Source organism: Scomber japonicus, chromosome 16 (assembly GCF_027409825.1).
Source record: "Scomber japonicus isolate fScoJap1 chromosome 16, fScoJap1.pri, whole genome shotgun sequence".
NCBI lineage: Eukaryota > Metazoa > Chordata > Actinopteri > Scombriformes > Scombridae > Scomber > Scomber japonicus.
The window spans coordinates 7,762,076-7,787,659 of record NC_070593.1 but is presented as its reverse complement, the minus strand read 5'-3'; the positions used below and the strand labels follow the sequence as shown (position 1 = coordinate 7,787,659).

The window sequence follows — 25,584 nt, the reverse complement described above, 5'->3', positions numbered from 1 at the left end:
ATCTAATCTTTTTAAATTCCCCATTTTGATTACGGATCACAGAATGGACTCCTTTACAACCTTAAAGGCACAAAGCCACAAGGTCTGACTAATCTACTTGGCTGACATACCGTCTCCTCTCAGAGCTGTGCATGATTTCAATAACACAGACATCCTGCTGTTTCACATTTACTTTGCTCTTTTCTTCTTCTTTTTTTTTTTTTAAGGAGAAATGAAGATGATTTTGATAATTGTGAAAATCAAACGTTAAAGCTGGTTGCCATTAGGATTATAGTGTGTTTAAATAGATTTGAATAGTTTTAAATTGCATGTCAGCAATACACAGGTGGAAGATGTGCTCCCATCAAAATTTGCACTCTTTCCTTTTTTTTTTTTTTCTTTCAACAGTCGAAAATTTGGGCACATTACATCTCACTGCACTCTTTTTAGAGTTGTGTCAAATTGTGAGTGTTTCTAACTTTATGTGCTGAGATACAACCTTGAAAACCAAAGTCCACATTGGCCAGAGTTGTATTTTAAACCCCCGCTGTCCAAGATGAGAGTGACCTGGCGTGATGGACCGCTGCCCTACAGAATACAAATTACCAGACACTCCTCTGAGATCGTAGCCTGATTAGAGAGACCGTGCCGTAACTGGAAGGTCACAGATTCTCTCATTGCAACATCTTGTTTATTCCTTCTGTCAATTTAAAAAGACATTAAATCTGTCAGATGTATATCTCTAAAATTAACTGTATTAGTGAATGTAATATGGCAATCTAATACTGAAAGTTTATGTCCCACTGGCTTTATGGTGTAGATATCATACTCCTATGATGTCTGTACATAACTTCAACCGGTTTTATTGTACAAATGCCAGCAGCTATTCCCCGCTAGCCAAGGCTCTACATCTTCCCGCATCCATCTTGCAAGGTCACATATCCAAATGCTGAGCCTTGAAAAATGATAAGCAAGGAAAACAAGTGAGCAGCCTGCCAGGGGTCAATAAACTTGCAAAATGCAAAATTGTTCCCTCTTCCACTGATCCCTCCTCCCTCTCCCATCCCTTCACTACAAATACTTTTTTGACTGTCTCAGTGGTGCATCAGACTCTTTATACTATGTCAAAGGCAAAATTTATCATTGTATGATCCCTTAAAATATGGTGATTAATATGGTTAATATTAAGAAATAGGTGGAGCGCTTCATATTAGTGTGATGATGCAAGTTTTTTCCTTATTCACTCATCAGCCAGCATGGTTTTATTAGCCTCACTGAGGATGATCTAACATGCTGTATCCTGAGGGTACATAAACCCCGGGTAGATTTAGAACAGGTTTTAATCAAAAGGATGGAGAGCTAAGTCACAGGGACTTTATAGAAGTCTTAGGAAAGAAGTTTCCAGTAAAAGCTCTACACTTAATGCCACATATTATATCAATGTCTGGTGTCATTATGGAGGTTTACCTGAACTGTGCAAGTAATTGTAAAAGTGGAACATGAAAAAGAAAAGTAAGTGATAAAGATTGCTGAGATGTGTTTGGTCTCAGATAATAATATGTCTGTAGCCCCTTGCCTCTTTTCCAGATCACACAAAATTGCAGTTAATGTGGACACGAAAATTTAAAGCAGCATGGTCATGGAGGTGATTGGATACAAATTGGGTGTAAAAGTGACAAGATTATACATTTGTTGATAGAAAATTGCAATAACATCTAATTTTCAGAACAAAGTCGGTGCTTTTTCAGCCATTTTTCAGCCTTACAGTAGGGGATCTCCACTATGGCAACCAGAATATGCATCACATCACCTAAAATCCCTCTATTGTGAAATTACCTGTCCCGTCCCCTCCACCCCTGTACTGAGGTTATATATCAACAGTACCCCCCCCCATCCCCCCTCCTCCCCTCCCCTCCTCTCCCCTCCTCGATCTCCACCACTTCTCATTTCCTCCCCTTCTCCCTTCTCCTCCAACAGTCTTCAGGAGGCTCTCAGCCAGGCCTCCCAGCCTTCTACTTCCCAGGTGAAAAGTCAGCCATCTAGAACCCCGTCCCAGGTGACCGTGCTGAGCGCAAGCGCCTCCCTGCTGGCCAGGAATGGAAGCACACACCTGGAGGGTTCTCAGGACAAGGCCTCAACGGTTGGCGCTACCAGCTTGCAGGATGACTTCGGTAGGGAGCGCATGAAGAGAGCTGACATGTTTTAAGAAAGTGGATTTTATTTCCCAGAGAACACAGAGCAGGATTGGTAGTTTGTGGGGGAAGTGGATCTGTATTGACATATTGGATTTTTCTGCCTTGTGTTTTGGTTTATTGTTCTTCAGTAAGAAAGTTGCCACAGACGTTTTGGTGGTTTGTAATTACTAGAACAGAGCTGGGTTAGATAGCGGTCCTGACTGCTGCAGTCAGTCATAGCAGAGCTCCATTATCCACGGTCGGTGGACTGTTGCAATCAGTCAAAGCCAAGCTCAATTATCTATGCTCCATTTATCTCTGTCTGTGATATTGTGTCTGTAGCCAATACGTGACCTCACTTGGATGTGCGTGTTACCCTTTGGTCACAGCCCTCACACTCTCAGTGCTGACAACACACTGTTACTACCGATTGCTTTTGATGCTTATACATAAAAACAAATGCTCGCTGACTCTTAAGACGTTGATGAACATAATGATGGTTGAAAAAAAAAAGAAGAGGTTTTTGTGTGAGCTGTCCCCGCCCCTTCCTCTGAACCAGTAAATGGATTACTACTCCTACTCATGATGTGACTTGGAGCAGATTGCTGGTAAAAGAAAAGCTGGTGGTCGGTGTGTGTGTGTTTGTGGGCTTGTAATCTTAGTCTTTATTCACGTATGATTTCACTACTTGGACAGCGTCTCGAGTTTACTCACTCCCCTGATGTCACTGTGATTCTCAGAACTCGGCACTAAAGATGTGGGTTTCCTAAGCACAAAGAAGCAACTTAAGAAAATATTTTCCTTTTGTAGCTCTCTGAAGATTTCTTCAGAAAGAAAGGTATTGCACAAATTTAACACAGGTCATATTCTTATCGAATATCCTTAAATAAACAGCATTTTATCTTGATGTGTATTTCAAGGCTCAAAGGAATTCCTGAAATTTTCTGTTGCACAAGCTCCCCTGGAAAATAACAAGTATCTTTTTATTTTTTTTAACTGACAAACTGGAGGAAATCTACCTTAACAGTTTTGAGACAGAGACCATTCGTAGGGATACTGAGGGGAAAAGAAGACTGACCACTTACTGGATACTTAACTTTTGCAGCACCCATAAGTACAATATTTTGAAAAATATTAAACCTTTTAAGAGAAGCTGTATCTCACTTTAATCATTCTCGTAATCCGTGATGTACTTTTTATAAGATTTGTGGACATACTTAAAATAAGCCTCAGATGGTTTATGAGTCTATTGAAGTTTCATATCTCACCTGAGGAATAGTTTGCAGTAAAGCTCCACTGAAGCAACAGAAACACAGTGAGAACAACCTGACTGCTTTTCAGGATGAGTAAGAAATGACTGACTTGCTTATAGTCTCTTTGGGAGGAAGCAAATTCACTCAGTAATGCAGTTATCCCAGATGAACACAGTAATATTACCAAAACCATCTACTTCCCATCATGTAAACATGTAGCTCAGTGGAATTATTCCCACGGACACAGTCATGCTCTGCTAATGATTTCTGAGGACTCACTGTGCTTCTTTCTCTTGCTGTGTGTGTTTTCAGGAAAGCTCACTCCCTCCTTGTATGAGGCTGGCGGGTGTGACATGTCCCTGGTCAATTTTGAACCTGCAACCAGACGAGCCTCCAATAATGTATGGTGAGTATCAAGCTGATAACTAATCTAATTTGCTTTTATATAATAAAGTAGACCATCTGGCTGCTGTCAGGAGCTTGTTGTGTTTCTAATCAGACAGCTTACAGTAGTTGCTTAGACTCTATGTTGTTTTAGAATAGGAACATGGGAATGTTTTTGTTGAGATGGTGTCCCCTTTTTGTAGAACTGCAGCTTTTAAAAAAACAAAACATAATCGTAAAACCATACTGTACAAAGCAAATAGCCTATTGGCTATTTAGTTTTAGGTCATCAGGAAGTGAATCATGATTTAATAGGGTAAGTGCATCAAATGCTTTTCCTTCATCAGTGTTCTCATTTTGTCTGATGCCCTGCAGGGACACCGACTCCCACCTCTCCAGTTCTACCTCAGTTCGCTTCTACCCTCATGACCTGGTGAGCATCCAACCAGTGAGCTGCTGCTGTTGTGTGTACAGTGTGTGATAGACACAGTGAGCTTCACTTACAGAGAGGATGGAGACTGACAGACTGTGACAGAAGCATTCACATGCAGAAAAATGTGTTGTCTTGGTCTCCAGTTTCAATCTGTTTGCATATTAATGTACATTATTAATTATTGTGGGTGCCCTGCATTACATATTCACATTCATGATTGTTTTTTTAATAGTTTTCTTCTTTTATTGGCAGTTCTCTTCTCACTCTTCTTACCCTTACACCAAAAACAAATCATATTACACCAATTTAAAACCACTACAGTGGCTACTAGTTTGCCCCTTAACCAAATTTGAACATTCAGTTTTGGCCCTTTACAGCCTGGCACCTACGTACTGATATGCTTGTTCTACATGAGCAATAAAGATGTCTTTGATCATCTGGTGCTGGCTTAATAAGCAGCTCTGCAATGAGAATCCAGATGGCAGGGAGTGGGTTGGGTGGCAGGGGTGCAGTCTTTTTCCTGTTTATCCTTTTCTATTTCTTTTTACCGCTCTTTCTAAAATCAAGTTTGTAAGATACCTTGAATTATATCATTGTACAAAATTCAGTATGAATTGGTTTGACTTGTCCTGACTTGACCTCGTTCTGACTGTGAGACAGCTCTCCCTCCCTCAGATCCGTCTGAACCGTCTGCTGACGATGGACCCAGAGCTGCTGGAGCAGCAGGACGGAGATCTGAGCCCGGAGCTTCAGGATGCACCACCGGGCCAAGAGGACCCTGCAGCCACCACAGCTGCCGGCAAAGCCAGGCAGTACTATCGCTTGTGGCTTCTGCCCTACCTGTGGGTCGGCCTGCACTTTGATCGGCTCACTCTCCTGGCACTGTTTGACAGGTACGGCGGGGAGGCAATCATTTACTGCCATGTTGGATATTTGTTTTGACAGATTACGCAATTTGTATCTCCAAGTGTGAATCTTGGAAGATATATTTATATTTTAAACTTTGTGTAACTCTTTTAAATAACTCAAAAGAAGAACTCTCTACTGAGAGTGTCCAAACCTGACTGATACTGTTCATAATATAAATCTCCTCAGTGATATGCTACATGAATGCTGTAATATAACTGAACTTTTTTAGTGCATATCTGCAGAAGACTAGCTAACCTCCTCAAATGGAAATAATAATAACGGGAGTAATGTCATTCTGACTCTAAATTTGACAAGCAAATCAACCATGCTGTTAATTTTTATTTTATTCAACCTTATCTTGATTACTGTAATTCTTTTAATGTGGGAGTGCCATCACCATTCAGCCTTGACTTGCCTGCAGCTAATCGTAAATGCAGCTGCAAGGCTCCTCACTGGCACCAAAAGGAAACACAATATCTACCGCTGAAGCCTAAGTGGATTCTAAACTTCTTTACTTTTAAGCACTGCATGGGTTGATGCCAGTTTATATCTCAGACCTCTTTAGACTCTCTATTCTATTTTCCAACTCCTTTGAAATGTACTGACTAATCATGCCATGCCCCCAGTTAAAATGTAAGAGTGAACATATTTCACTGTTGTCTGCAGACTCTGGAACAGTTTCACTTCTATATTAGATGATCTGTTTATAAATACAGTCTTAACACCAATTTTTAAAGCCACTTTTGAGTCTTTAAAAATGATAATACGACCACATTAATGCATATGTGCTTTCTATATTATTGAAGATGTTTCTGTGCAATAGTGGCAGTGTTTAGCTCAGTGGGTAGAGCACCCCATGTGTTGAGGCAGTCCTCACTGCAGGCAAACCCAGTTCAAATCCCGCACCGAGCAGTCCTATCCTGTGTGTCATTGCCCCTCTCTCTGCCTCCCATTTCCTGTCTCTCTCTCTCTCTCTACTAACCTGTACAATAAAACCTGTACAAAAAGCCCCAAAAATATACTTAAAAAAAAAAAAAAAAAAAAAAAAAAAGAAGACTCTGGGCAATGGTTTATGTTTTTTATATATATAGTAAATATGAGGGAAATTTAGTCTTTTGTTCAAGAACTTGTCTATGTGGTCCTGGCCTGACTTTTTCTCCATTGTGTTACAGGAACCGTGAGGTTTTAGAGAATGTGCTGGCGGTAGTGCTGGCTGTCCTGGTGGCCTTCCTGGGTTCAGTGCTGCTGGTAAAAGGCTTCTTCACTGACATCTGGGTCTTTCAGTTCTGCCTCGTCATTGCAAGTTGCCAGTATTCCTTACTAAAGGTGAGTTAAGAGCACAACATTAACAGATAAGACCTTAAAAGTGAAAACAGAGAACCATTGTTACAAAGAAGCTATTTAATTTTTTTTTTTTTTTTTTTTTTTTTTAACCAAACACATGATTGCAGTTTTTTCAAAGTTGGGTATGCCTTAGAGGGAATTCTCAATGCTAATGACTCAAAACTTTATTTTGCACATTATTTCCTCTGAACTGTGAGTAAAGAAGTAGCAGAATGTCTTTGTTCAAAGTTTTCCAGGGCATCAACATAATGAGTGAATTCACCTGTCTTTTTTTAATTAACAGAGTGTTCAACCAGACTCCTCTTCCCCTCGACATGTAAGTAATTATCACTTAGAAATCACCTATCTCTCTCTGACACTTTTGGGGCCATTTAATCCTTAAGAGCACAAGTACCTTTTCATACTCCATCAAACACTCCTCCAACAATTATAATGTTAGAATTACAACAGAGAAGCAATTATCTTCTCTGTTTACAGTGCAGCCAAACTAAGTCACTTAATAACTTTCCCCTTTTTCTGTCATGCCATAAACAATTGCACTCTGATTTCATGCTTTCATGATTTCAGTGCAAGTTTTCAGGAGACGGTTACTTTACTGAGAAATTAATCTCATAGAATATTTAAAACTGATGTAGCTGTAGCTGTCAAAATACTGAAAATGACCATGTATTGTTCTGCAGATTCATATTGGTTGAATGTTTGCTGTCAGTTGTAACCATGGTGACAAAAGCATTGTTTTTCCTGTGACTGCCTCTTGGAAATTTGGGGTTTGCATTAGCAGTGGCTTCATACAGCTCTGATTTAGTGTTAGGAGGCGATAAAATAAAAAAAGAGTAACACTGGATTAGATTAATGTAATGTTTCCTGTGAATTCCTCCCACATTCATATGCTTGAATGACAAACCCGACCACAAACAATAAGAACTACTATAAAAGGAGGTATTGAAATAATGATTTATAGGATTTTAATGTGAGGATGCTCATATCTTGAGTGATAACCTACCTAGTGAGGAGAACATTAGAAACAAGCACTAACAGAGAACAAACTACCCTTCAACCCACAGAGAGGGCAGAGAAATAAAGCACCAATAGTTTTTATTCACTATTTTTCTTTTTGTGTCCTGGTTTTTTTGTAAATGATGTTGCGTTTCCCCCTGCGAGGCCGTGTGTTCCTCCCCTCCCTTTGCGTCAGTAGCCTGCTCTGAAACAGTGTCTTTTATTAATGCAGCTCCTACTCAGCTGCAGGCACGAGCTTTAAATAGCTGGCCAGAGTTTAGACCACGACTCGCTCTCTTGCTATTTGTCTGTTTCACCCCTTTCTCTCCTTCTGTTTCCTCCTCACCCCCCCCGCCCCCTCCCTCCCCTCCTGTTTTTCCGCCCTCCTTCACCTCACCTCACCTCACAAGACTCCTTTTCCTTCCACCTTTTCATTATATCGTTGACACATGTTGTGGGAACCTGGTCCTATTTAATGTGATTGTCGGTGCGTAAACTGTCAGTTGCTCCCTTCGGTGAAAAAGCAGGCCAGCACATTGCCTCTCGGGTTGAAACTCGCACGCTGCAGACACACGCATTCTCTCTTGTGAAACCTCACACTCTCCATGCTATTTCTGTTTATACCTGTGTCACTGTTCCCTCGGCTCATATGACACTGATACTAGTGAATTAATTCTTTATATAGCAGTAACGTCCCATTAGAATGATGGTTTTATTGAATTGTGCTATTAATCCTGCAGTGTGGATCTTTTACATATAAATAAACCTCCATTTACATTCAAGTCCTTACCAAATGACTTAGAACAATGCTGAATAAACAAATCACCGCCAGCTAAATCCCTATATTTCACAGTAGGTGGAGTTTTTAAATCTGGTGTAAGCGTTGACATACCTGCAGCGGCCGAATGAATGCATAACATGATTTAATCTTCCATCTCTTTTAGACTTTCTAAATGTTATTAGGCCAAGTGGATCAATTCTGATTGTGAAATTAGTAATTTTGCTGGCACTCAAATCAATTCATCCTCCGTCTAAGCCGCGGAGTAGGCCTTTAGTCGTCAGTGTTTTTGTAATTACTCACACCACCAGAAGGGAGAGACCTGTCCTGCACACCATCTATAATGTAATGTGTTGTAAGCTTTAATCTACAGTGTAACAAGACAGCACACATTTTTAGGGCTTGTAAAGAATGGACTACAATATATTTGAAGAAATGTAAAATATTTTCTGTCTTGGGAACTTCTTTTTTTTGTCATTTTAAATGTACAGGGTTGCATGTACTGAACGCTGAGTCAAACTGGACCACAGTAAGAAAAACCCATCTTCTCTAATAAACCACTTATACATGACATCCTTCCCTTTCCTCTCTAGGGCCATAATCGTATCATAGCGTACAGCCGGCCTGTCTACTTCTGCCTGTGCTGTGGCCTCATTTGGCTGCTCCACTACGGCAGTCTGAAGACCACTTCCTCCCGCGTAACCCTGTACGGAGTCGCACTCACCAGCTCCCTGGTACTCGCCTCTGCCAGGGACCTTGTCATAGGTAAGGTCAAATAAAGCAGATATCATTTTATGTACAGTATTAATAACGACAATCTATATTCGTGTGGCACATCCACAATCACATAGATAGTGCTGTGTGAAACAGAATCGCAAGACTTAATTAACGTGACAGTGAAAAATCAGATTAGGAGATAAAAGATAACTAAATTAATTGCTTCTGACACTCATTAAAAAATGACTGAAAGCACACACAAAAGATACACGAGATAATCCGTCCATACACTGAAGATTGTTTACCGCTGAGACTTGCAAAACCAGACAAATTGAGCTGCTGCTACATGGCTCAGAAAGTGCATTATGTACAAGAGCCCCAATCTCTCTATACTTAAAGCTGGGTTTATTTGTTTAGGGAATTTTCAGCCTCTCATCAAACAGCAATCAACAGTAATTGCTTCAGTTGCTCTGGAGACATGCCACTGTGCACTAACAGGAAGTGATAATACGTGTTGCTCCTTTTATCAAAGACGCACGAACACTAAGTCATTGTCATCTGCACAATCTGAAGCTTGATGTCAAGGAAGAAAACATGTCATTTAAAACATGAAAAATGTGTTTTTAAAAGCCTGTGATTTATTTTGTCACGCTAATAACCCTGCCACCCCTTGTGTGTGTGTGTGCCTCCCTGCAGTCTTCACCCTGTGTTTTCCCATCATCTTCTTCGTGGGGCTGCTGCCACAAGTCAACACATTCGTCATGTATCTGTTTGAGCAGCTGGACATCCATGTGTTCGGGGGCAACGGTGAGTGACTTGTAAGATGCACAGCAGCATCTCCGCAAGGGTGACTTTGACCTCCACTAAATGAGACAGTAACGACTCATGCACACTTGCTTTAAATATTATGATATAACAGACTTTATAAGAGGACAAAGTGCTGATTAGCATTCTGCCCGACCTAGCGCCTGTCGGGTTGAGTGGTCTCGTTGCTGACATCCTCTCTGTGCTCTGTGCGCTCTCTCTGCAGCCTCCACAAGCCTTCTGTCATCGCTGTACAGCGTCCTGCGCAGCGTCGTCACCGTCGCTCTGCTTTATGGCTTCTGCTACGGAGCTCTGAAGGTGAGAGCAAATCTTTCGAAAACTATTCTAGATGCAAAATAATTGAACTGCTATCAAAAAGTAATGTGATGAAGGAAATACAGTCTAGATGAGCTATATCCACTACAGCAGGTACTTTCATTTAACTATCGCCTCAGTTTCAGATTATAAGACCTCAACAAAAGCAATAAATATTAAGATATTTGAAGACAGGGACACGCAGCAAAAAAAGCCTCAGTATTGTTGCTTTAATGATGTAAGAATAACTTGTTGCCAAAAAATATGATTGCCAGAGAATAACCTCAGCTGTCCAAACTTTTATAGCTCTGTATTTAGTTACCACTGTTTCTCAAAGCCAATGTTAAAAGCACACATACAGTCTAGACCATTACAAAATAAAGTCATTACAAACTTTTATCAGACCTTGTACAATATGTTCAGTAAACTATAAATATATCCTAACAGTATCATCAGCAACATATGCTCCTGAATTCATGCAGAAGTAATAAATTCACATTAATATATTTAAATATAACATATGTTGAAATCTTGTCATTCGGTGTCTCAGGAGACGTGGGAGCCTCACCACATCCCCGTGTTGTTTTCTGTGTTCTGCGGCCTCTTGGTGGCAGTGTCCTACCACCTGAGCCGGCAGAGCGGCGACCCTTCTGTCCTCATGTAAGTTCACAGCCTTTCATACAACAAACTCACTCAGATAGTCTTTGCGGTGTCTGTGATTCACATAGAAATAGATATTAATGTGAGTTTCTAATACTTGCCACCAAGTCATATGTGGTGAACTCACCCATCTGGCACTTGCAAGGGCAAAAACAGGCCATCAAAAGTATTTTCCATTACCGCTTGACCCAAGTCTGTGAGAGAGAAATCCACATTTAAGAATAATCTGTGAGTTCTCTGAGTACATATGCTGCAGATTATCTCAGAGGGATTTTGTAAGCATTTCAAAAATGTTTAGTTCAGATAGCTTCAAACTGCCTCATACAATGGTTGTAGTGTTAGCAGTGATTTTATATTCCCCCTGAGATAGAACAACCCCAGCAAATTCATGGTATTTGAACCTTCTAATCTTTTACTTGTTGCCTTATAGCTCGCTGATACAGACCAAGCTTTTGCCCAATTTGAAAGACAAGAACCCAGAGGACCCTCTGTCAGAAGTACAGGACCCTCTGCCAGAGAAGCTGAGGGCCTCGGTGGTGAGTTAAACTTTCATCATGTAACTAGATGAAGCCAGGACTTCTGTTGGTGATATTACTGGAACAAAGATCGTCATTTGATAATAGTCCATTTGTTAAAGCAGCTGGCTTCTCCACATTTAGTCATTTTAAACATGAAGTCAACTTTTTTATTTCTTTACTTCTGAACTCTTTGTCTTTTGTTTTTGAACATGTAGAACGAGCGTCTGCAGTCTGACCTGATCGTCTGTGTGGTCATCGCTGTCCTCTACTTCGCCATCCATGTCAGCACAGTGTTTATAGCACTGCAGGTAGAGTAAATATTTATTAATGAAAGGCTGATTTCTGTTATTTCATCCTATAAACTTTCACTGATCACTTGTTTATATGTGATATTGCCGCTGCTATGATTAGACAGTTGACAGGAAATTAATTGCCAACTATTTTGATAATCAGTTCCTCATTTTGAGACATTGTTAAGGAAGAAAACGCTAAAATTATCCTTTTCCAACTTCTTAAATGTGAATATTTTCTGGTTTATTTAGCTCTTTGTGACATTAAGCTGAATATCTTTGGGTTGCAGATTGTTATTGAGACAAAACATGACATTTGTGGTTGTACCTTTTGCTCTGGGAAACAGTGATTGACATTTTTCACTATTTTTTGACATCTTAAAAACCAAACATTTATTGCTTAATCAAGAAAATAATCAACAAATCAAACAATAAGAGCCCTAAAGAAAAGAACAAATACATTACAAAAGCATGCTTGATTTAAGGCACATTTTTAAGGATGGTCTGATACACATTGAGTATCTGTCTGCAAAAATGTATAAGGATTAATTTCCTCTGTCTCTCTGCTCCCTCAGCCTTTCCTCAGTTATGTCCTGTATGCTCTGCTGGGGACGGTGGGGTTGCTCACCCACTACCTGCTGCCTCAAGTCCGCAAGCAGCTGCCCTGGTACTGCTTCTCTCACCCTCTGCTCAAAACTAAGGAGTACTATCAGTTTGAAGTCAGGGGTAAGTACTCATGGCTCTCTGGGTCACTGCTTTGTTCTAAATCACACCTAAAGAAATATAAAAACTATTAATTTAGTTCTTTTACTGTTCAGCTGTGCAATTCCTGTGCAGACAAGAATATTGAGTGTTCAGTAGAAACTATTACTTTGTTCTCTTAGTTGTAAATATGAACAGAGCAAATGCAGATTGAAATCCAGGTTGACTTTTATTGATTTCATATAGTTTAGTGTCTCTTAACTGTGCTGCTGTATCTGATAATGATGACTCGATGTAGGATGATTAATCAGTCTGACACCATTCCTCTGTCCATAATGTTACTATTTTGTTCTTATTGCTTGTTTCTTACCTACTATTTATTGCTTTACTCTTTTTTATCGATGCTCTATTTTTGTAACCCACTTTTGCTGCTGTAACCCTGTAAAATTTCCCCCATGGTGGGACTAATAAAGGATTATCTTTTTCTCTCATCTCTTATCTTATTAAGTTTTCTAAGCTTCACCTGTGTCTCTCTCTCTCGTCAGATGCGGCTCATGTGATGTGGTTTGAAAAGCTTCACGTGTGGCTGCTGTTTGTGGAAAAGAATGTCCTCTATCCACTCGTCATCCTTAATGAGCTGAGCGGCAGCGCCCGAGAGCTCGCCAGTCCAAAGAAACTTGACACAGAGTGAGAATTCTCAACGTTTTTAAAGATCTTTGTCTCATTCTATCCGATGTCCCCTATCCAATTTTATCTACTCATATAACTCAATACAGTATCATCCTTCTACATCTCACTATCCAAAAAATCTATGTTTATAATGATTAAGAGGTTTTATCATATTTATATTGTAATCTATTGTCCGTCTAGGGTCGGCGCTCTGATGATCACAGTGGCGGGCCTGAAGCTGCTTCGCTCCTCCTACAGCAGTCCGACATACCAGTACGTGACGATCCTCTTCACCGTCCTCTTCTTCACCTTCGACTACCGCCACCTGTCAGAGACGCTGCTGCTCGACCTCTTCCTCATGTCCATTGTCTTCAGCAAGGTGAGAGAGGAATATGTAATGAGTGTTAAAGCTTTCTCTGGTCTGATGCTGTAGAGAAGAGACATAATAATAATCATTCAAATGTAATTAATACCCACCAGTTATTTATCTACTGGTGTGTCTAAGTGTAGAAACAAATGTAACTGTTTCTATTTATGCTCATTTTCTATGTACTCTGTTTTTTTTTACAGATGTGGGAGTTGTTCTACAAGCTGCACTTTGTCTACACCTACATCGCCCCCTGGCAGATCACATGGGGGTCAGCCTTCCACGCCTTTGCTCAGCCCTTTGCTGTGCCTCGTATCCTTTCACTGCCGTCTTTTATCACCAGTTCACACACTGAGTCACCAGTTCCTTATGTACACCTGCACCACAACAGCCCGCCTGTAAACACCACCTTTGTAAAGCTGATAATATTCTGTTTTTGTTTTTGTTGAAACTCTGGTTGGTTGGAAGTGTTGAGTCAACTCGGTGGATTTTTGATTTCATGTTATGCTCTTCATGAATGGAAATGTCTCAAAGTGTATCTAAATGAATGGTGAATGAGTGAATGACACCACAAATTCCATCAAGCCAGGACCAGAGTACAGCAAATACACTATCAAACAGTAAAAAGATAAAATAAAGAAGCAGCAAAGCCATCATTGAGTAGTACAGAGCTTATGATGTACTACTGAAAAGTCTAGGTACTACTCATTCAACTATTTTGCCTTCTTTTCCAGGCAGTTATCAGCCTTGAACACATCAAAATTAAATACCCATTCCAATTTTTGCTCATCTGAACGCCAGATTACAGGGTTTTGTGGAGTGATTTCATAGAACAGTAACTCTCTCTCTGCAGCCAATGTAATTTGTACTATACAAAAGAAAATTGGACTAATTTTCCACTTCACCCAAATCACACAATTCACACAGTTTTCCCCTGTAATATTTTTGAATCGAACCAACCTCGATTGGCCAGAGGAAGAATACCAGCTCTTTTATTTGATATGCACATATGTTCTCAATTTTGGCCTTTATAAAACATTTTCAAGCCATTTTTCTTCAAATTTGAGTAAAAACTTATTTTTATTGGCGTTAACATTACAGCACAAATCACTCCTGCATGTCTACCTCCTTAAAAATTGAATAAAGCTCTTTTGTCCATTGAGATTTCATGAAGCTCATCTTAAATATAAAGAGAGCAAATTCTATGTACTGTGAATATTTTTCCAATGATCCTTGACCTCGGCCCCTTCAGACTCTGCCATGCTGTTCATCCAGGCTCTAGTGTCTACAGTCTTCTCCACTCCCCTCAACCCCTTCCTAGGCAGTGCCATCTTCATCACCTCCTACGTCCGCCCTGTCAAGTTCTGGGAAAGAGATTACAAGTAGGGAAAAATGCGTCAAAATCCCATTTTCATTTTCAAATCTCAAACTGATTATTTCTGTGAATGTGCATCTGAAATTTGTGATTTTTAATTTTCTCTCTATGCAGCACTAAAAGAGTGGATCACTCTAACACCCGACTGGCCTCTCAGCTGGACAGAAATCCAGGTGAGAGCATAACCTCCAATTTTACAAGTTTATTTTGACGATTTGATGCAGCTGTCTTTGATTTATGCAAATTGGAAGACATGTAGGAAAAATGGGAAGCTATTATCTAAGTTGTACTTGATGATTTAGGCTAAAAGAACACATCTGTACGTCTGCTCCAGTGATGTCAGTGATTAAAAATGTTTTTTAAATAATCTGTCCTCATTGCTTCCTCTCTTTTTTTCATCTTTTTTCTCGTCAGGCTCTGATGACAACAATTTAAACTCGATCTTCTACGAGCACCTGACCCGCTCCCTGCAGCACAGCCTGTGTGGAGACCTCCTCCTCGGCCGCTGGGGCAACTTCAGCACCGGCGACTGCTTCATCCTGGCCTCCGACTACCTGAACGCGCTGGTGCACCTTATAGAGATCGGCAATGGCCTGGTGACCTTTCAGCTGCGAGGGCTGGAGTTCAGAGGTGAGAAGAAGGTCCATTTGTTGCTGCCAAAGGAGTTTATTTAAAATTGGGTTAAACTCAAGCCACTTCAGCTACTAGTGTAAGACATGTAGAGTAATTATATACATTTGCATAAAGTATGTGTTCAACAGTGAGAGTCTTAATAAAATGCCAAGACATTAGACTCAGTATGAGTTCATTAGATTATAAAGTCATTAATAAATCCAGTGGTTTTACTGTTTTAGTGATTTAGTGAAATTAGGTCAATATGCCCTTTTTATAACTTCCAGCTTTAGTCTCCAGGTCTGATTTTTCTTGATTTAATAAACTCCAGCCCCAGTTTTTTTTTACCTTAACAAATTAAACTAAAACCCAAAAAATAAAAAAAGAAGTATTTGAGTTTGATCTGAACTTAAAAGAAAGAGTGAATGAGGATTATTAACCAGTTGCCCAGAATTTCCATTTGAGAAAAGAGCATTCCACCATATTAATCAGTCCAGTCATGCTTTATCTTCCTGTTAAACATACCTGTGTGTGTTTGTGTGTGTGTGTGTGTGTGTGTGTGGGTGTATGTGCGCTTTATCAGCATGACTTTGTGTAATTCAGCCAGTAGTGCTGCTGTACAACAAACGTGCTGAAACAGAGCGCATGTGACACATTTTATAGAATTGGAAACACACCTCAAAAAATTATGCATCCTCATCAGTCTGTTAGCAACTTAACAACTTTAACTCTTTTATAGCAACAATGATTTTTTCATACTTTTTTTTCCACTATCTGTTATATTCCTCTATATTCAGACAAGGGACATTTTTGGGCAGAATTCTTGATCGCTGTGTTTCTGTTAGCTGCACATTTTTACAGAACCGTCCCGTGTCTCCACAGAAGTATCGTAGTCTGAACATGTTGATTTCACTCCACAGGAACTTACTGTCAGCAGAGGGAAGTGGAGGCCATCACCGAGGGCGTAGAGGAAGACGAAGGCTGCTGTTGCTGTGAGCCGGGCCACCTTCCTCACATTCTGTCCTTTAACGCCGCCTTCGGACAGCGCTGGCTGGCCTGGGAGGTGCTGGTCACTAAGTATGTACTGGAGGGCTACAGCATCACAGACAACAGCGCAGCCTCCATGCTGCAGGTGTTCGACCTACGACGCATCCTCACCACCTACTATGTCAAGGTGTGTCCGTTTAAAAGGCCAATCTAACGTTTTTAAACACACATTATATGACTTCTATGTGTTCTAACTGCATCGCCCCCTTCCTGGTTTCAGGGTATCATCTACTATGTGATCGCTTCCCCCAAACTGGAGGAGTGGCTGGCTAATGAGACCATGAAAGACGGGCTGCGGGGTTGTGGGGAGAGGAACTACGTCGACCTGGATCCCACCTTCAATCCCAACATCGACGAAGACTATGACCATCGACTCGCAGGCATCTCTAGGGACAGTTTCTGTGCAGTCTATCTGGGCTGGATCCAGTACTGCAACTCTCGACGGGCCAAGGTAATGTTCTCTGATGTTTTTTTAAGAGGCTGAGTCACAATAAAAGGAGGCACTTGGCATCAATGGTTGTTTCTGAATATCTCAGGTCTGACAGACAACAGTCATTCAGCTAAAAAGAAGGAGGTTAGAGGGATTGTTTTTGGCAATAGTGTAAAGAAATTACTGGCTTGACATGAGTTGATGCTCAAAATTCATAAACATGTGAAGACAAGAAGTTTGAATTTAATAAAACGTTAAGGGATAATGGGGTTGAGTTTGTTTCATTCCCAATAAGTTCTGCTCTGCGTCATTCATTGTCAGATGAAGTGAAGAAAAACATTGAACATGTCAGGGTTAAAGGTTGGGTATACACCCATGTAAATCAAATGTTTTGCAATATTACAAAAGTTTTGTAGGTCAAAGTTGCTACTAACTGGAATTTGAGTTTTCATACATATTTTTTCTGTCTCTGCTCTGTGTGTGTTTGTAGCCTCTGGACAGTGAGAAAGACTCTGCTCTGGTGCTGCTGTGCTTCGGCCTGTGTGTGCTGGGAAGGAGAGCTCTGGGAACAGCAGCCCATCATATGTCCAGGTTATTTAGTAATCTTCATTATAATAAGTTAACAATTTAAAATGTTCATGTGTGTAGGCCAAACGAGCTAATGTGAAACAGAACTTTTGAACTTTGAAGGTCTTCTTTTTCCTTTCTGTCTGTGCTCTGGATTTTGAGTAATGAACGTTCTGGATGTTCTCTCTGCTTTCCATCACAGCAACCTGGAGTCTTTCCTTTACGGACTTCATGCATTATTTAAAGGAGATTTCCGCATCTCTTCAGTGCGGGATGAATGGATTTTCGCAGACATGGAACTGCTCAGGAAAGTTGTGGTGCCTGGAATCCGAATGTCTCTCAAATTACACCAGGTGACGCTCTCCTCATGAAACTGCTCTTTCTCTCAGTCTTTGTGTTCAGCTTTGATCTCTAACAACCAAATACTGCTCCTCTCGTTATTAGGACCACTTCACGTCCCCCGATGAGTACGATGAACCGGCGGTTCTTTTTGAGGCCATCTCCTCCCACCAGCAGAACCTGGTCATCGCTCACGAGGGCGACCCAGCCTGGAGGAGCGCTGTGCTGTCTAACGCCCAGTCACTCCTCGCCCTGCGCCACGTACTCGACGAAGGCACCAATGAGTATAAAATCATTATGCTCAATCGACGATACCTCAGCTTCCGTGTCATCAAGGTAGATATTACAGATTTGATTCATTGATTGTAAGACTAACATTTATTAACCCTTACACACTGTTCAGGGTCTAATTTGACCTAATTCTATATTTCAGAGCTTTAAAAACACTGTGAAACATTTCTTTTAGCCAGACCTTTCCTAATGTGACCCACAGTATAAAAAAATTAGAAATAAAATACATCCATTTAAAAAAAATGAGTGCAGCTGATACATGCAAACGTACACATTTGACCAACATTTTAAAAAATCACCATTCAAACATGTTGTATTCATTCTATAATACCATAAAATAGTTATTGTGAATGTCTTTTTTCCACATAAATAAATAGATTACTCTCTGTTTGTTCTCTGACAGTTTAAGGATTAATCAAGCATTTATTAATGACTGACGGGGAATTTATGAATGTGATGTAATTATGAGTCTGGATATGAACAGTATCTGAGGGTAAAGAAATTGTCTCTCGTGCTGCAGGTGAATAAAGAATGTGTCCGAGGCCTTTGGGCAGGGCAGCAGCAGGAGTTGGTGTTCCTGAGGAACAGAAACCCAGAACGTGGGAGTATCCAGAACGCTAAACAGGCTCTGCGGAACATGATCAATTCTTCTTGTGACCAGCCCATCGGATATCCCATCTACGTATCTCCACTGACCACCTCCTACTGCAACTCGCACCCCCAGCTCGGACACATCCTGGGAGGTCCCATCAGCATCGGGAACATCCGAAATTTTGTCGTCAGCACATGGCACAGGTTTGTGGTGGAGTGTAGTTTGATGGTGTACTGCTGCACTTGTTAGACTCACGTGGACAGTTTAAAAAAATAGTTCACAGGTGTTACAGAACAAAAGATATTACCTTTTTTATGCCATGTGACAGATGATACTGTTCAAGTACATCAAATTGTGTGTGGGAATTATATTAAATTATATATCAAATACACACACACACAACACATGGCTGTAATCACAGAGGGAACACGAGGAGATCACATGTATAACCTTTTGTTAAGGTTGAGTGATTGCACCTGAGGGGGGGTGATGTCTAGGCAGGTGTGCTTGTTTATATTCTTCTTCCTGGAGGTTTAGTCAGGTGATCAAAACACAAAGCAACTTAACCACCGACAGATCAGGCAGAGATTCGGGTGTGTTATGCTTCTCTGGTTTTGGTAACCTCTCTTCTTTTCTAACCCCCCGCATCAGCATCATCGCATTTGTTTTATTTGTCAAACTTTTAGTCTTCACCCCCAACCGACGCTGACTCAGGTGATTGATGATCAGATTCTGCACAGCTCAATCTGCAGCCTCAATACAAGAGTACTTCCCTTTAACATATACTATACCATATAAATGTTGTTTTTTTATAGTGGTGATATTGTATGGTCTGTTGATGTTGTTGCTTCTTTTGGTTAATCTGAGTCTAGCTCAACTATAAGTGTTTTTTTTTTTCTCTCTCTTGCAGGTTACGGAAAGGCTGTGGTGCAGGCTGTAACAGCGGAGGGAACATCGAGGATTCAGACGCAGGGGGGCTGTCTTGTGGCAGTGGAAACGGGACCGGGGGTGACTCTCAGCAGAGCTCAGTGTCGCAGGGTGGAAATTCTGGACCTGTCCCTCCTCATTCGTACCAGCCGCACACTCTGGGTGAGAAATAATGTTTCTGTGTCTGATTTTACCATCTAAAGTACAAATGAATCTATTTTGGCTCAGTTGAACTTAGAGATGTTCATTTTCACAGGGGACATTCTTTACAAATCTACATATATATGAATTATGCAGGAATTAAATTTAAATTTTGCTCAGATAGCTTAAACATGAAAAGATTCAGGCTCCACAGTGGTTTGGGTGTGAGTTGAAGTTTTGGTCATGAACTGCCGCGACCACAATTGGTGTTTCAATTCCTCTCATCTCTCTGCTGTTACTGTTCAATAAAAGCATTAAATACAACCCCCCAAAAAAAAATCTGAAGACAGGTGAGAGTAGATGTTTCTGTGATGCAAAGATGAGGTGAATCAGGAGTTCTTCCTTACTGTACGTTTAATACAGGCCTGGATCATCAAGCTACATGCATGAGGCAATGAGACAATGAGCGACTGAGAGTGAACAGGATACAATAATATTGCTGGCATGTCAGCTATTTCCCCAGAGGTAACCTAAACAGAATATGATCCAGGAATCTGATGCCCTGCCAACTATTTTTAACCCATTTTCTAGTCAGCTTAGAAAGTCTGACACCAGAACATGATCCACTAACCATACTGGGTATCCAATATGGACGGTAAAACATACTAACAATAGGTCTGTTTTTTTTCCATGTTAAAAATCCGACCCAGTTTTGCTTTAAAAATTCCATAATTAACCATCTTTGTTCTCTTTCTGTCTCCTCTCCTCCTGTCCAGGCACCAGTCAGAGTTCTCAGTCTGTTCAGTCCGGTTTGGTTCGCCACTCTCCCGCACGAGCCTCTGTGGCCAGCCAGTCGTCCTCTTACCGCTACAGCAGCAGCCGCCACTCCTCCCTGCGCACCTCCACCACGGGCCTGGAGCCTTGCCGACGTTCCTCCACCAGCCAGCTGTCTCTGCGCACGCTCCCAACCTCCCTACAGCTCCGGCTGGGCTCCACCTCCGACCCGGCCGGCCCCTCCGCATCCCTTTCCAGCCACAGCATCCCTCCCTGCAAACGCCACACGCTGGTGGGCCTCCTGGGTAACGACGGCATGTGCGGCCCCGTGACCGATCCCCTCAGCCAGCATCATCACCATCACCACCACCCACAACAACACAACCCCACCGTCTCCACCGTGCGCAGAGATGACATTTCCTACAGAGTGCAGGTTTGTAAAATGAACCAGAGAGAGAACCAAGCAAGAGTGAAAACTAAATAGAACACTGGCATTAAACAAACAGAACGGTGCCAAAGAACTTTACACGATTGTGTGGTTTGTACTCTGTTTTTCACTCCCACCTTAAAATCGTCGTGCACCTGTCAGTTCAGCCGGCTTATCTCAAACTGACGATGAACAATCTCTGAAAAATCAGCAGCACTGTGGCCTAAAAAAACCTTTTTAATTTTATTTTTAATACATTTACAGCAACCTCCAAAATATTTAAGTGTTAATACAACATACAATCATCTAATAACATATTAAACTTGTGAAACTTAAGCATTATGTAACTTAAATAATTACAAAATAGTAAGTCAACAATCAAGCAAAGAATTTAGATAGTTATAAAATATAAATATACAAAAGAATGTCATGGTCATTTATCTCATTTTAGAGCTCATCTACCTCCTGACATGACATCACTGCTCCACTGATAATAAATTGTCACAAGAAGAACTTTGACTCTGTATATGATCGCTGGTTCCTTCCCTCAAGTTTCACTGCTTATGACAGAAATAAACTGCAATATTGTTCTTTTATTACATACTTTACAGTTGAGATACAGACAGGAAACGTGTACAGTGGCATGCATTAAAGGTCCCAGTCAGAATCAAACTGGGGACATTTTGGTTTTATTGTATGTGTCGTAGCCAGAAAATAAACATTTAAAAGACATCAGTGCTAAATAATGAACCATCTGCACTCCTCTGACTTTGTTCTTCTACGATTCATTTATATGTCCGTCATATTTGAGTACTGATCCCCTTACATGCTGCCAAAATATAAATGTAGTCGTCGTTGTTGTTCTGTGATGTCGCTCAGATCGTGGATGTGAGTCAGGTGCTGGAGACCATCAACTTATCGAAGCGGAAAGAGCTGCAGTGGCCTGACGAGACCATAAGACTGAGGGCAGGACGGACCTGCTGGAGGGACTGGTACCCCATAGAGGGCATGGAAGGACATGTAAGTGTTTGGAGATCACCGTCAACAGATTTATCTCAATTAACTTGTGATGTATGGAGTTTTCTTTAATGGATGAGCCCCTTGTTAGCCATTAGCTCACCTTTGACTCACTATTACAAGTGAGCAAGGTCTGCTGTAGTTTTTAACATTAATTAAATTCAACACGCACACACATTCTCTGACCTCTTCTGCTATAATGTGGTTTTGCAATAATGGTCTCATTTATATTTGTGTCCTACTTTTTGGCCCATAACACCCTCTGTGACCTACTTCCTCTGTGTTTAACACCTCATAAATCTGACTGGTCGCCTCCTTTCATCTGTTGCCCTCTGCAGGTGATTCACCGGTGGGTGCCTTGTAGCCGAGACTCAGCCAATCGCTCCCATATCGACAAGACCATCCTGCTGGTACAGGTGGAAGATAAGCTAGTGCCCATTATTGAGACTGGGGTCATTGAGTTGGGTGCAGAGGTCTGAGACGAGCAAGCACACGTCACACATTAAACGCTTGTGTGAAGACGAAGCCAGACGACCTCCCTGGCTTTCAGCAGTACGCCTGCCGGACACCTGCGTCCGAAATTTTAAAAAAAAAGGAAACGGGAGCTCTCCCCCCTCCCCCCGTTCCTTATCGCTGAGGGGGAGAGGAAGCCAGGGAAAAGTGCAAGCAGAGGCAGAGTATACATTCATCCGACATCCTTTACTGCATCGACACACACACCCCACAGTATCTGCCTTGCTTTGCATCTTAGAAATGCTGCATGACAGTAAAAAAATCGAACCCTTAAGTTAAGTTAGTTCTTGCTACTGGTAATTACTTTCTATGCATTTCATTGACTTTTGTTGGCAATTCTGACGAAGCTGAGTGTAAAGAGTGTGTGGAGATTATTTTGTGTGTTTTGTTTGTCTTTAAAATAATTTGCCAAATAAGCCTGGTATTGAATATCTGCCATTGGTTTCATACATGTGAAAGCTTTTTTTTTTTTTTTTTTTTTTCTTCTTCTTCCCGCTGCCAAGACAACAGAGAAAAGGATGTGGTGCCCAACAGACTGAAGTCTAAAGACGTGCCGGTGCTGCGTTCAACAAACTTCTCTGTTTCATTGTTGTCATTCCGTTCAGATTAGTTTGAAATTTGCAAGATTTACTTTGCGCAAAGAAAACAGAACTTGCACTATAATTTTGTTTTTTGTTTTTTTTTTATTTACAGCAATGCACTACAATCTTTAGATAATATCACTTTTTATTTATTACAGACTCTGAATGGCCATGGTTACCGATGCCTTGGGAATGAAAAAAAATGCAATCATCATTCTGTTTTCAGCCATTTTTATTTCACTATTTTATGTTTGATAAACTTGAAATTAACTTTTTACTGTATATGATTATATATATATAACTATATATATATTTACACAAATATATATATATATACAGTATATATATAATGTCAATGTATAAAAGATTTTGTTTTCAATATTTATTACTGTGAACACGGTATTTACACTTTGTTACTTTTTTTTTCCTTCATTTTGGGACAAAGGTTAATGTGTTAAGGACCATTGGTTGAAAACAAGATGCCGAATTTTTGATGGACTGTTTCACTATTTAACTTAATTCTTTTCTATATTGAAAAATAAAAGTTTGATTTATTGCTGACATCTTTAATATGTCTCCTCCGATTGTTATTGATGAACTTTATGTATTCATCCATAAGTGACTAAATGGAAAGTAAGGAAGTCAGCAGTCAGAGGAAGCTTGAGTTTGCATTTTGTGATGAGGAAGCTGAGTCATCAACAGACGGTAAAAACAAGATGTTGCATGAGTGAAGACCATTAAAATGAGACTTGTGATCAGCAGGTACAGTGACCTAGAACAGCCTAACCCTAACCCTTTTTCTTAGTTGTTATAGTTTATAAGTTTGTTATGGAAGAAGTGGATCATATGACCGTCCTGTACTGTATCCACTTTAACAGTTTTATAAGGTGCTGCAAAACTGCATATCATCACACACTGTTCATGTGGGACTAAAGCTCTGAGGAATTAGTACATTCATGTACTAGGCATGGGATGATAACCGTGTTCAAGGTATACCGCGATTTGAAAAAGCCACAATAACCAAAACCGCCAAATTTTCTGTCATACCCTTCCTGAGGTATGAGCTGTTTTTTGTCTGGTCAAAGACAGAAAGTGCTGGTCAGAAATCCCTCAGGTGGTGCAGCTGCAGCATAGAGTATCACCACCCCTCACACTCTCATTACAGATTCAGGTTAAATTATCATGTCTGTCTTTATTTTTCTTCCTTTAGGAACATTTTAGAGCTGTAATCGCAATACCGCCATACCGTGAAACCATGATATTTTTGCTTATGGTTATCATACCGCCAGAATCTCATACCGGCCCATTCCTATCATATACGCCACATCATCTCACTGCTCAAATTTGCCACACGTGGGTCCCAGAAATATATTTTAATTGTGCATTACTTCTCAACCAAGAGCTTTCTATGACTTTACATTAGGTTTAATACTGGGAGGCCCCTTTTTATACAATTTTCATACAAATTGAATCTTGACAGACAGTGTTCAGGTGTTACAACTGACTCAGTATGTGCATATGTTGTCAGTGTTGGGGAGTAACTAGTTACTTGTAATGATGTTATGTCATTTAATTACAAAATAAATGTAACTGTGATCCGTTACAGTTACTGAGAACAAATATGTAATTAAATCACAGTTGATTACAAAGAGAGTTACATCTGAAGTCAGACCTTTAAGATTTTGCTCAGGAGGGTTTTTTCCTATTTTTTAAATATTTAACATGTCACTGAATACACATATTGCTGTTTTTAATTCTTTACATAAATAAATAAGGCTCTGCACACCTGAATAGTGGCAGGTGATTAGGAGGAATGTGCAACCAAAAATTGATAGTAGCAAGTAACAACATTTCTCTCAGACCTTCATCAGGCATGTGCCAAATGAGCGAGACAGTGTGCGAGAGCTTTTTAAAAAAAAAATGTTTGTCTTTAATTCTTTCAAATCAATATTTTTTTAATATTTTGTGAATAAATCATGATGTGGGCTTATCTGGAACACACATGGGCTTAAATGGTGTCACAGTACCAATTAAGCCCATGCCAGACTTCTTACTTTTTTACTTTTCATAAAATATCTTTATTTTGTATTCCAAAATCTACATGAAATAATGAATACATTTTCAAATGAGAGATAAATCTTGCCTCATAAGAAATGATCTCCCTTATAAATAATGTCAGTATCCATTAACACCTGAACTTAGATTTTGGTGGGCTTAATGGGTAAACAGTTGAAAACATGAATTAGAAAATTGGAAAAGTAATGAAATGTAATATGTTACATTACTTTGAATAAGTTATTGCAGTAGTTGCATCACTTATTACATTTTAAATAGGGCAACTAGTAATCTGTAACCTATTACATTTCCAAGTAAATTTCCCAACCCTGTATGTTAAAAACTGATTTCTCACTGTCAGATTAATGTTAGTGAAGAGGAAAGGGTATCATTTCTCTTATAAATGAATGCATGATGTTATTCATAGAGGGTTTTTTTCTTCAGTTATGAGAATTCACTGGAGGTTAAAGTTTATCCCGTTTTTACTTATGTTTCATGTTGTTGTTTTTCACCCATGTGACTCTTTACAGTCAGGTCCCGCCCCTCGCGCTCTCTGATTGGCTGCTGTGATGAAATTCCAGCCGTTTTTTTCCCGACGTCACGT

At 40.3% G+C, this 25,584-nt stretch overlaps 1 protein-coding gene across 4 annotated transcripts in view; it reads left to right on the top strand.

The window, feature by feature from the left end:
- The window catches only part of pcnx1 (pecanex 1), a 38,123-nt gene extending 14,665 nt beyond the window's left edge, over positions 1-23,458 (top strand). Inside the window, exons 8-36 of one of the 4 annotated variants that reach the window (XM_053335613.1) lie at positions 1,957-2,150; positions 3,719-3,812; positions 4,166-4,223; positions 4,899-5,116; positions 6,305-6,458; positions 6,760-6,792; positions 8,844-9,015; positions 9,664-9,774; positions 9,998-10,089; positions 10,637-10,746; positions 11,177-11,282; positions 11,480-11,572; positions 12,130-12,280; positions 12,802-12,943; positions 13,127-13,304; positions 13,496-13,604; positions 14,545-14,674; positions 14,782-14,840; positions 15,082-15,297; positions 16,200-16,453; positions 16,547-16,777; positions 17,247-17,347; positions 17,526-17,676; positions 17,768-17,998; positions 18,474-18,748; positions 19,456-19,634; positions 20,390-20,820; positions 21,694-21,834; positions 22,170-23,458. In XM_053335613.1, the coding sequence (XP_053191588.1) occupies positions 1,957-2,150; positions 3,719-3,812; positions 4,166-4,223; positions 4,899-5,116; positions 6,305-6,458; positions 6,760-6,792; positions 8,844-9,015; positions 9,664-9,774; positions 9,998-10,089; positions 10,637-10,746; positions 11,177-11,282; positions 11,480-11,572; positions 12,130-12,280; positions 12,802-12,943; positions 13,127-13,304; positions 13,496-13,604; positions 14,545-14,674; positions 14,782-14,840; positions 15,082-15,297; positions 16,200-16,453; positions 16,547-16,777; positions 17,247-17,347; positions 17,526-17,676; positions 17,768-17,998; positions 18,474-18,748; positions 19,456-19,634; positions 20,390-20,820; positions 21,694-21,834; positions 22,170-22,310 (4,555 nt within the window). In that variant the 3' untranslated portion in view covers positions 22,311-23,458. Of the gene's footprint in view, positions 1-1,956; positions 2,151-3,718; positions 3,813-4,165; positions 4,224-4,883; positions 5,117-6,304; positions 6,459-6,759; positions 6,793-8,843; positions 9,016-9,663; positions 9,775-9,997; positions 10,090-10,636; positions 10,747-11,176; positions 11,283-11,479; positions 11,573-12,129; positions 12,281-12,801; positions 12,944-13,126; positions 13,305-13,495; positions 13,605-14,544; positions 14,675-14,781; positions 14,841-15,081; positions 15,298-16,199; positions 16,454-16,546; positions 16,778-17,246; positions 17,348-17,525; positions 17,677-17,767; positions 17,999-18,473; positions 18,749-19,455; positions 19,635-20,389; positions 20,821-21,693; positions 21,835-22,169 lie in introns of all 4 variants that reach the window. The other 3 variants (XM_053335612.1, XM_053335615.1, XM_053335614.1) reach the window with 3 other exon arrangements.
- The last annotated feature ends 2,126 nt before the right edge of the window (positions 23,459-25,584 follow it).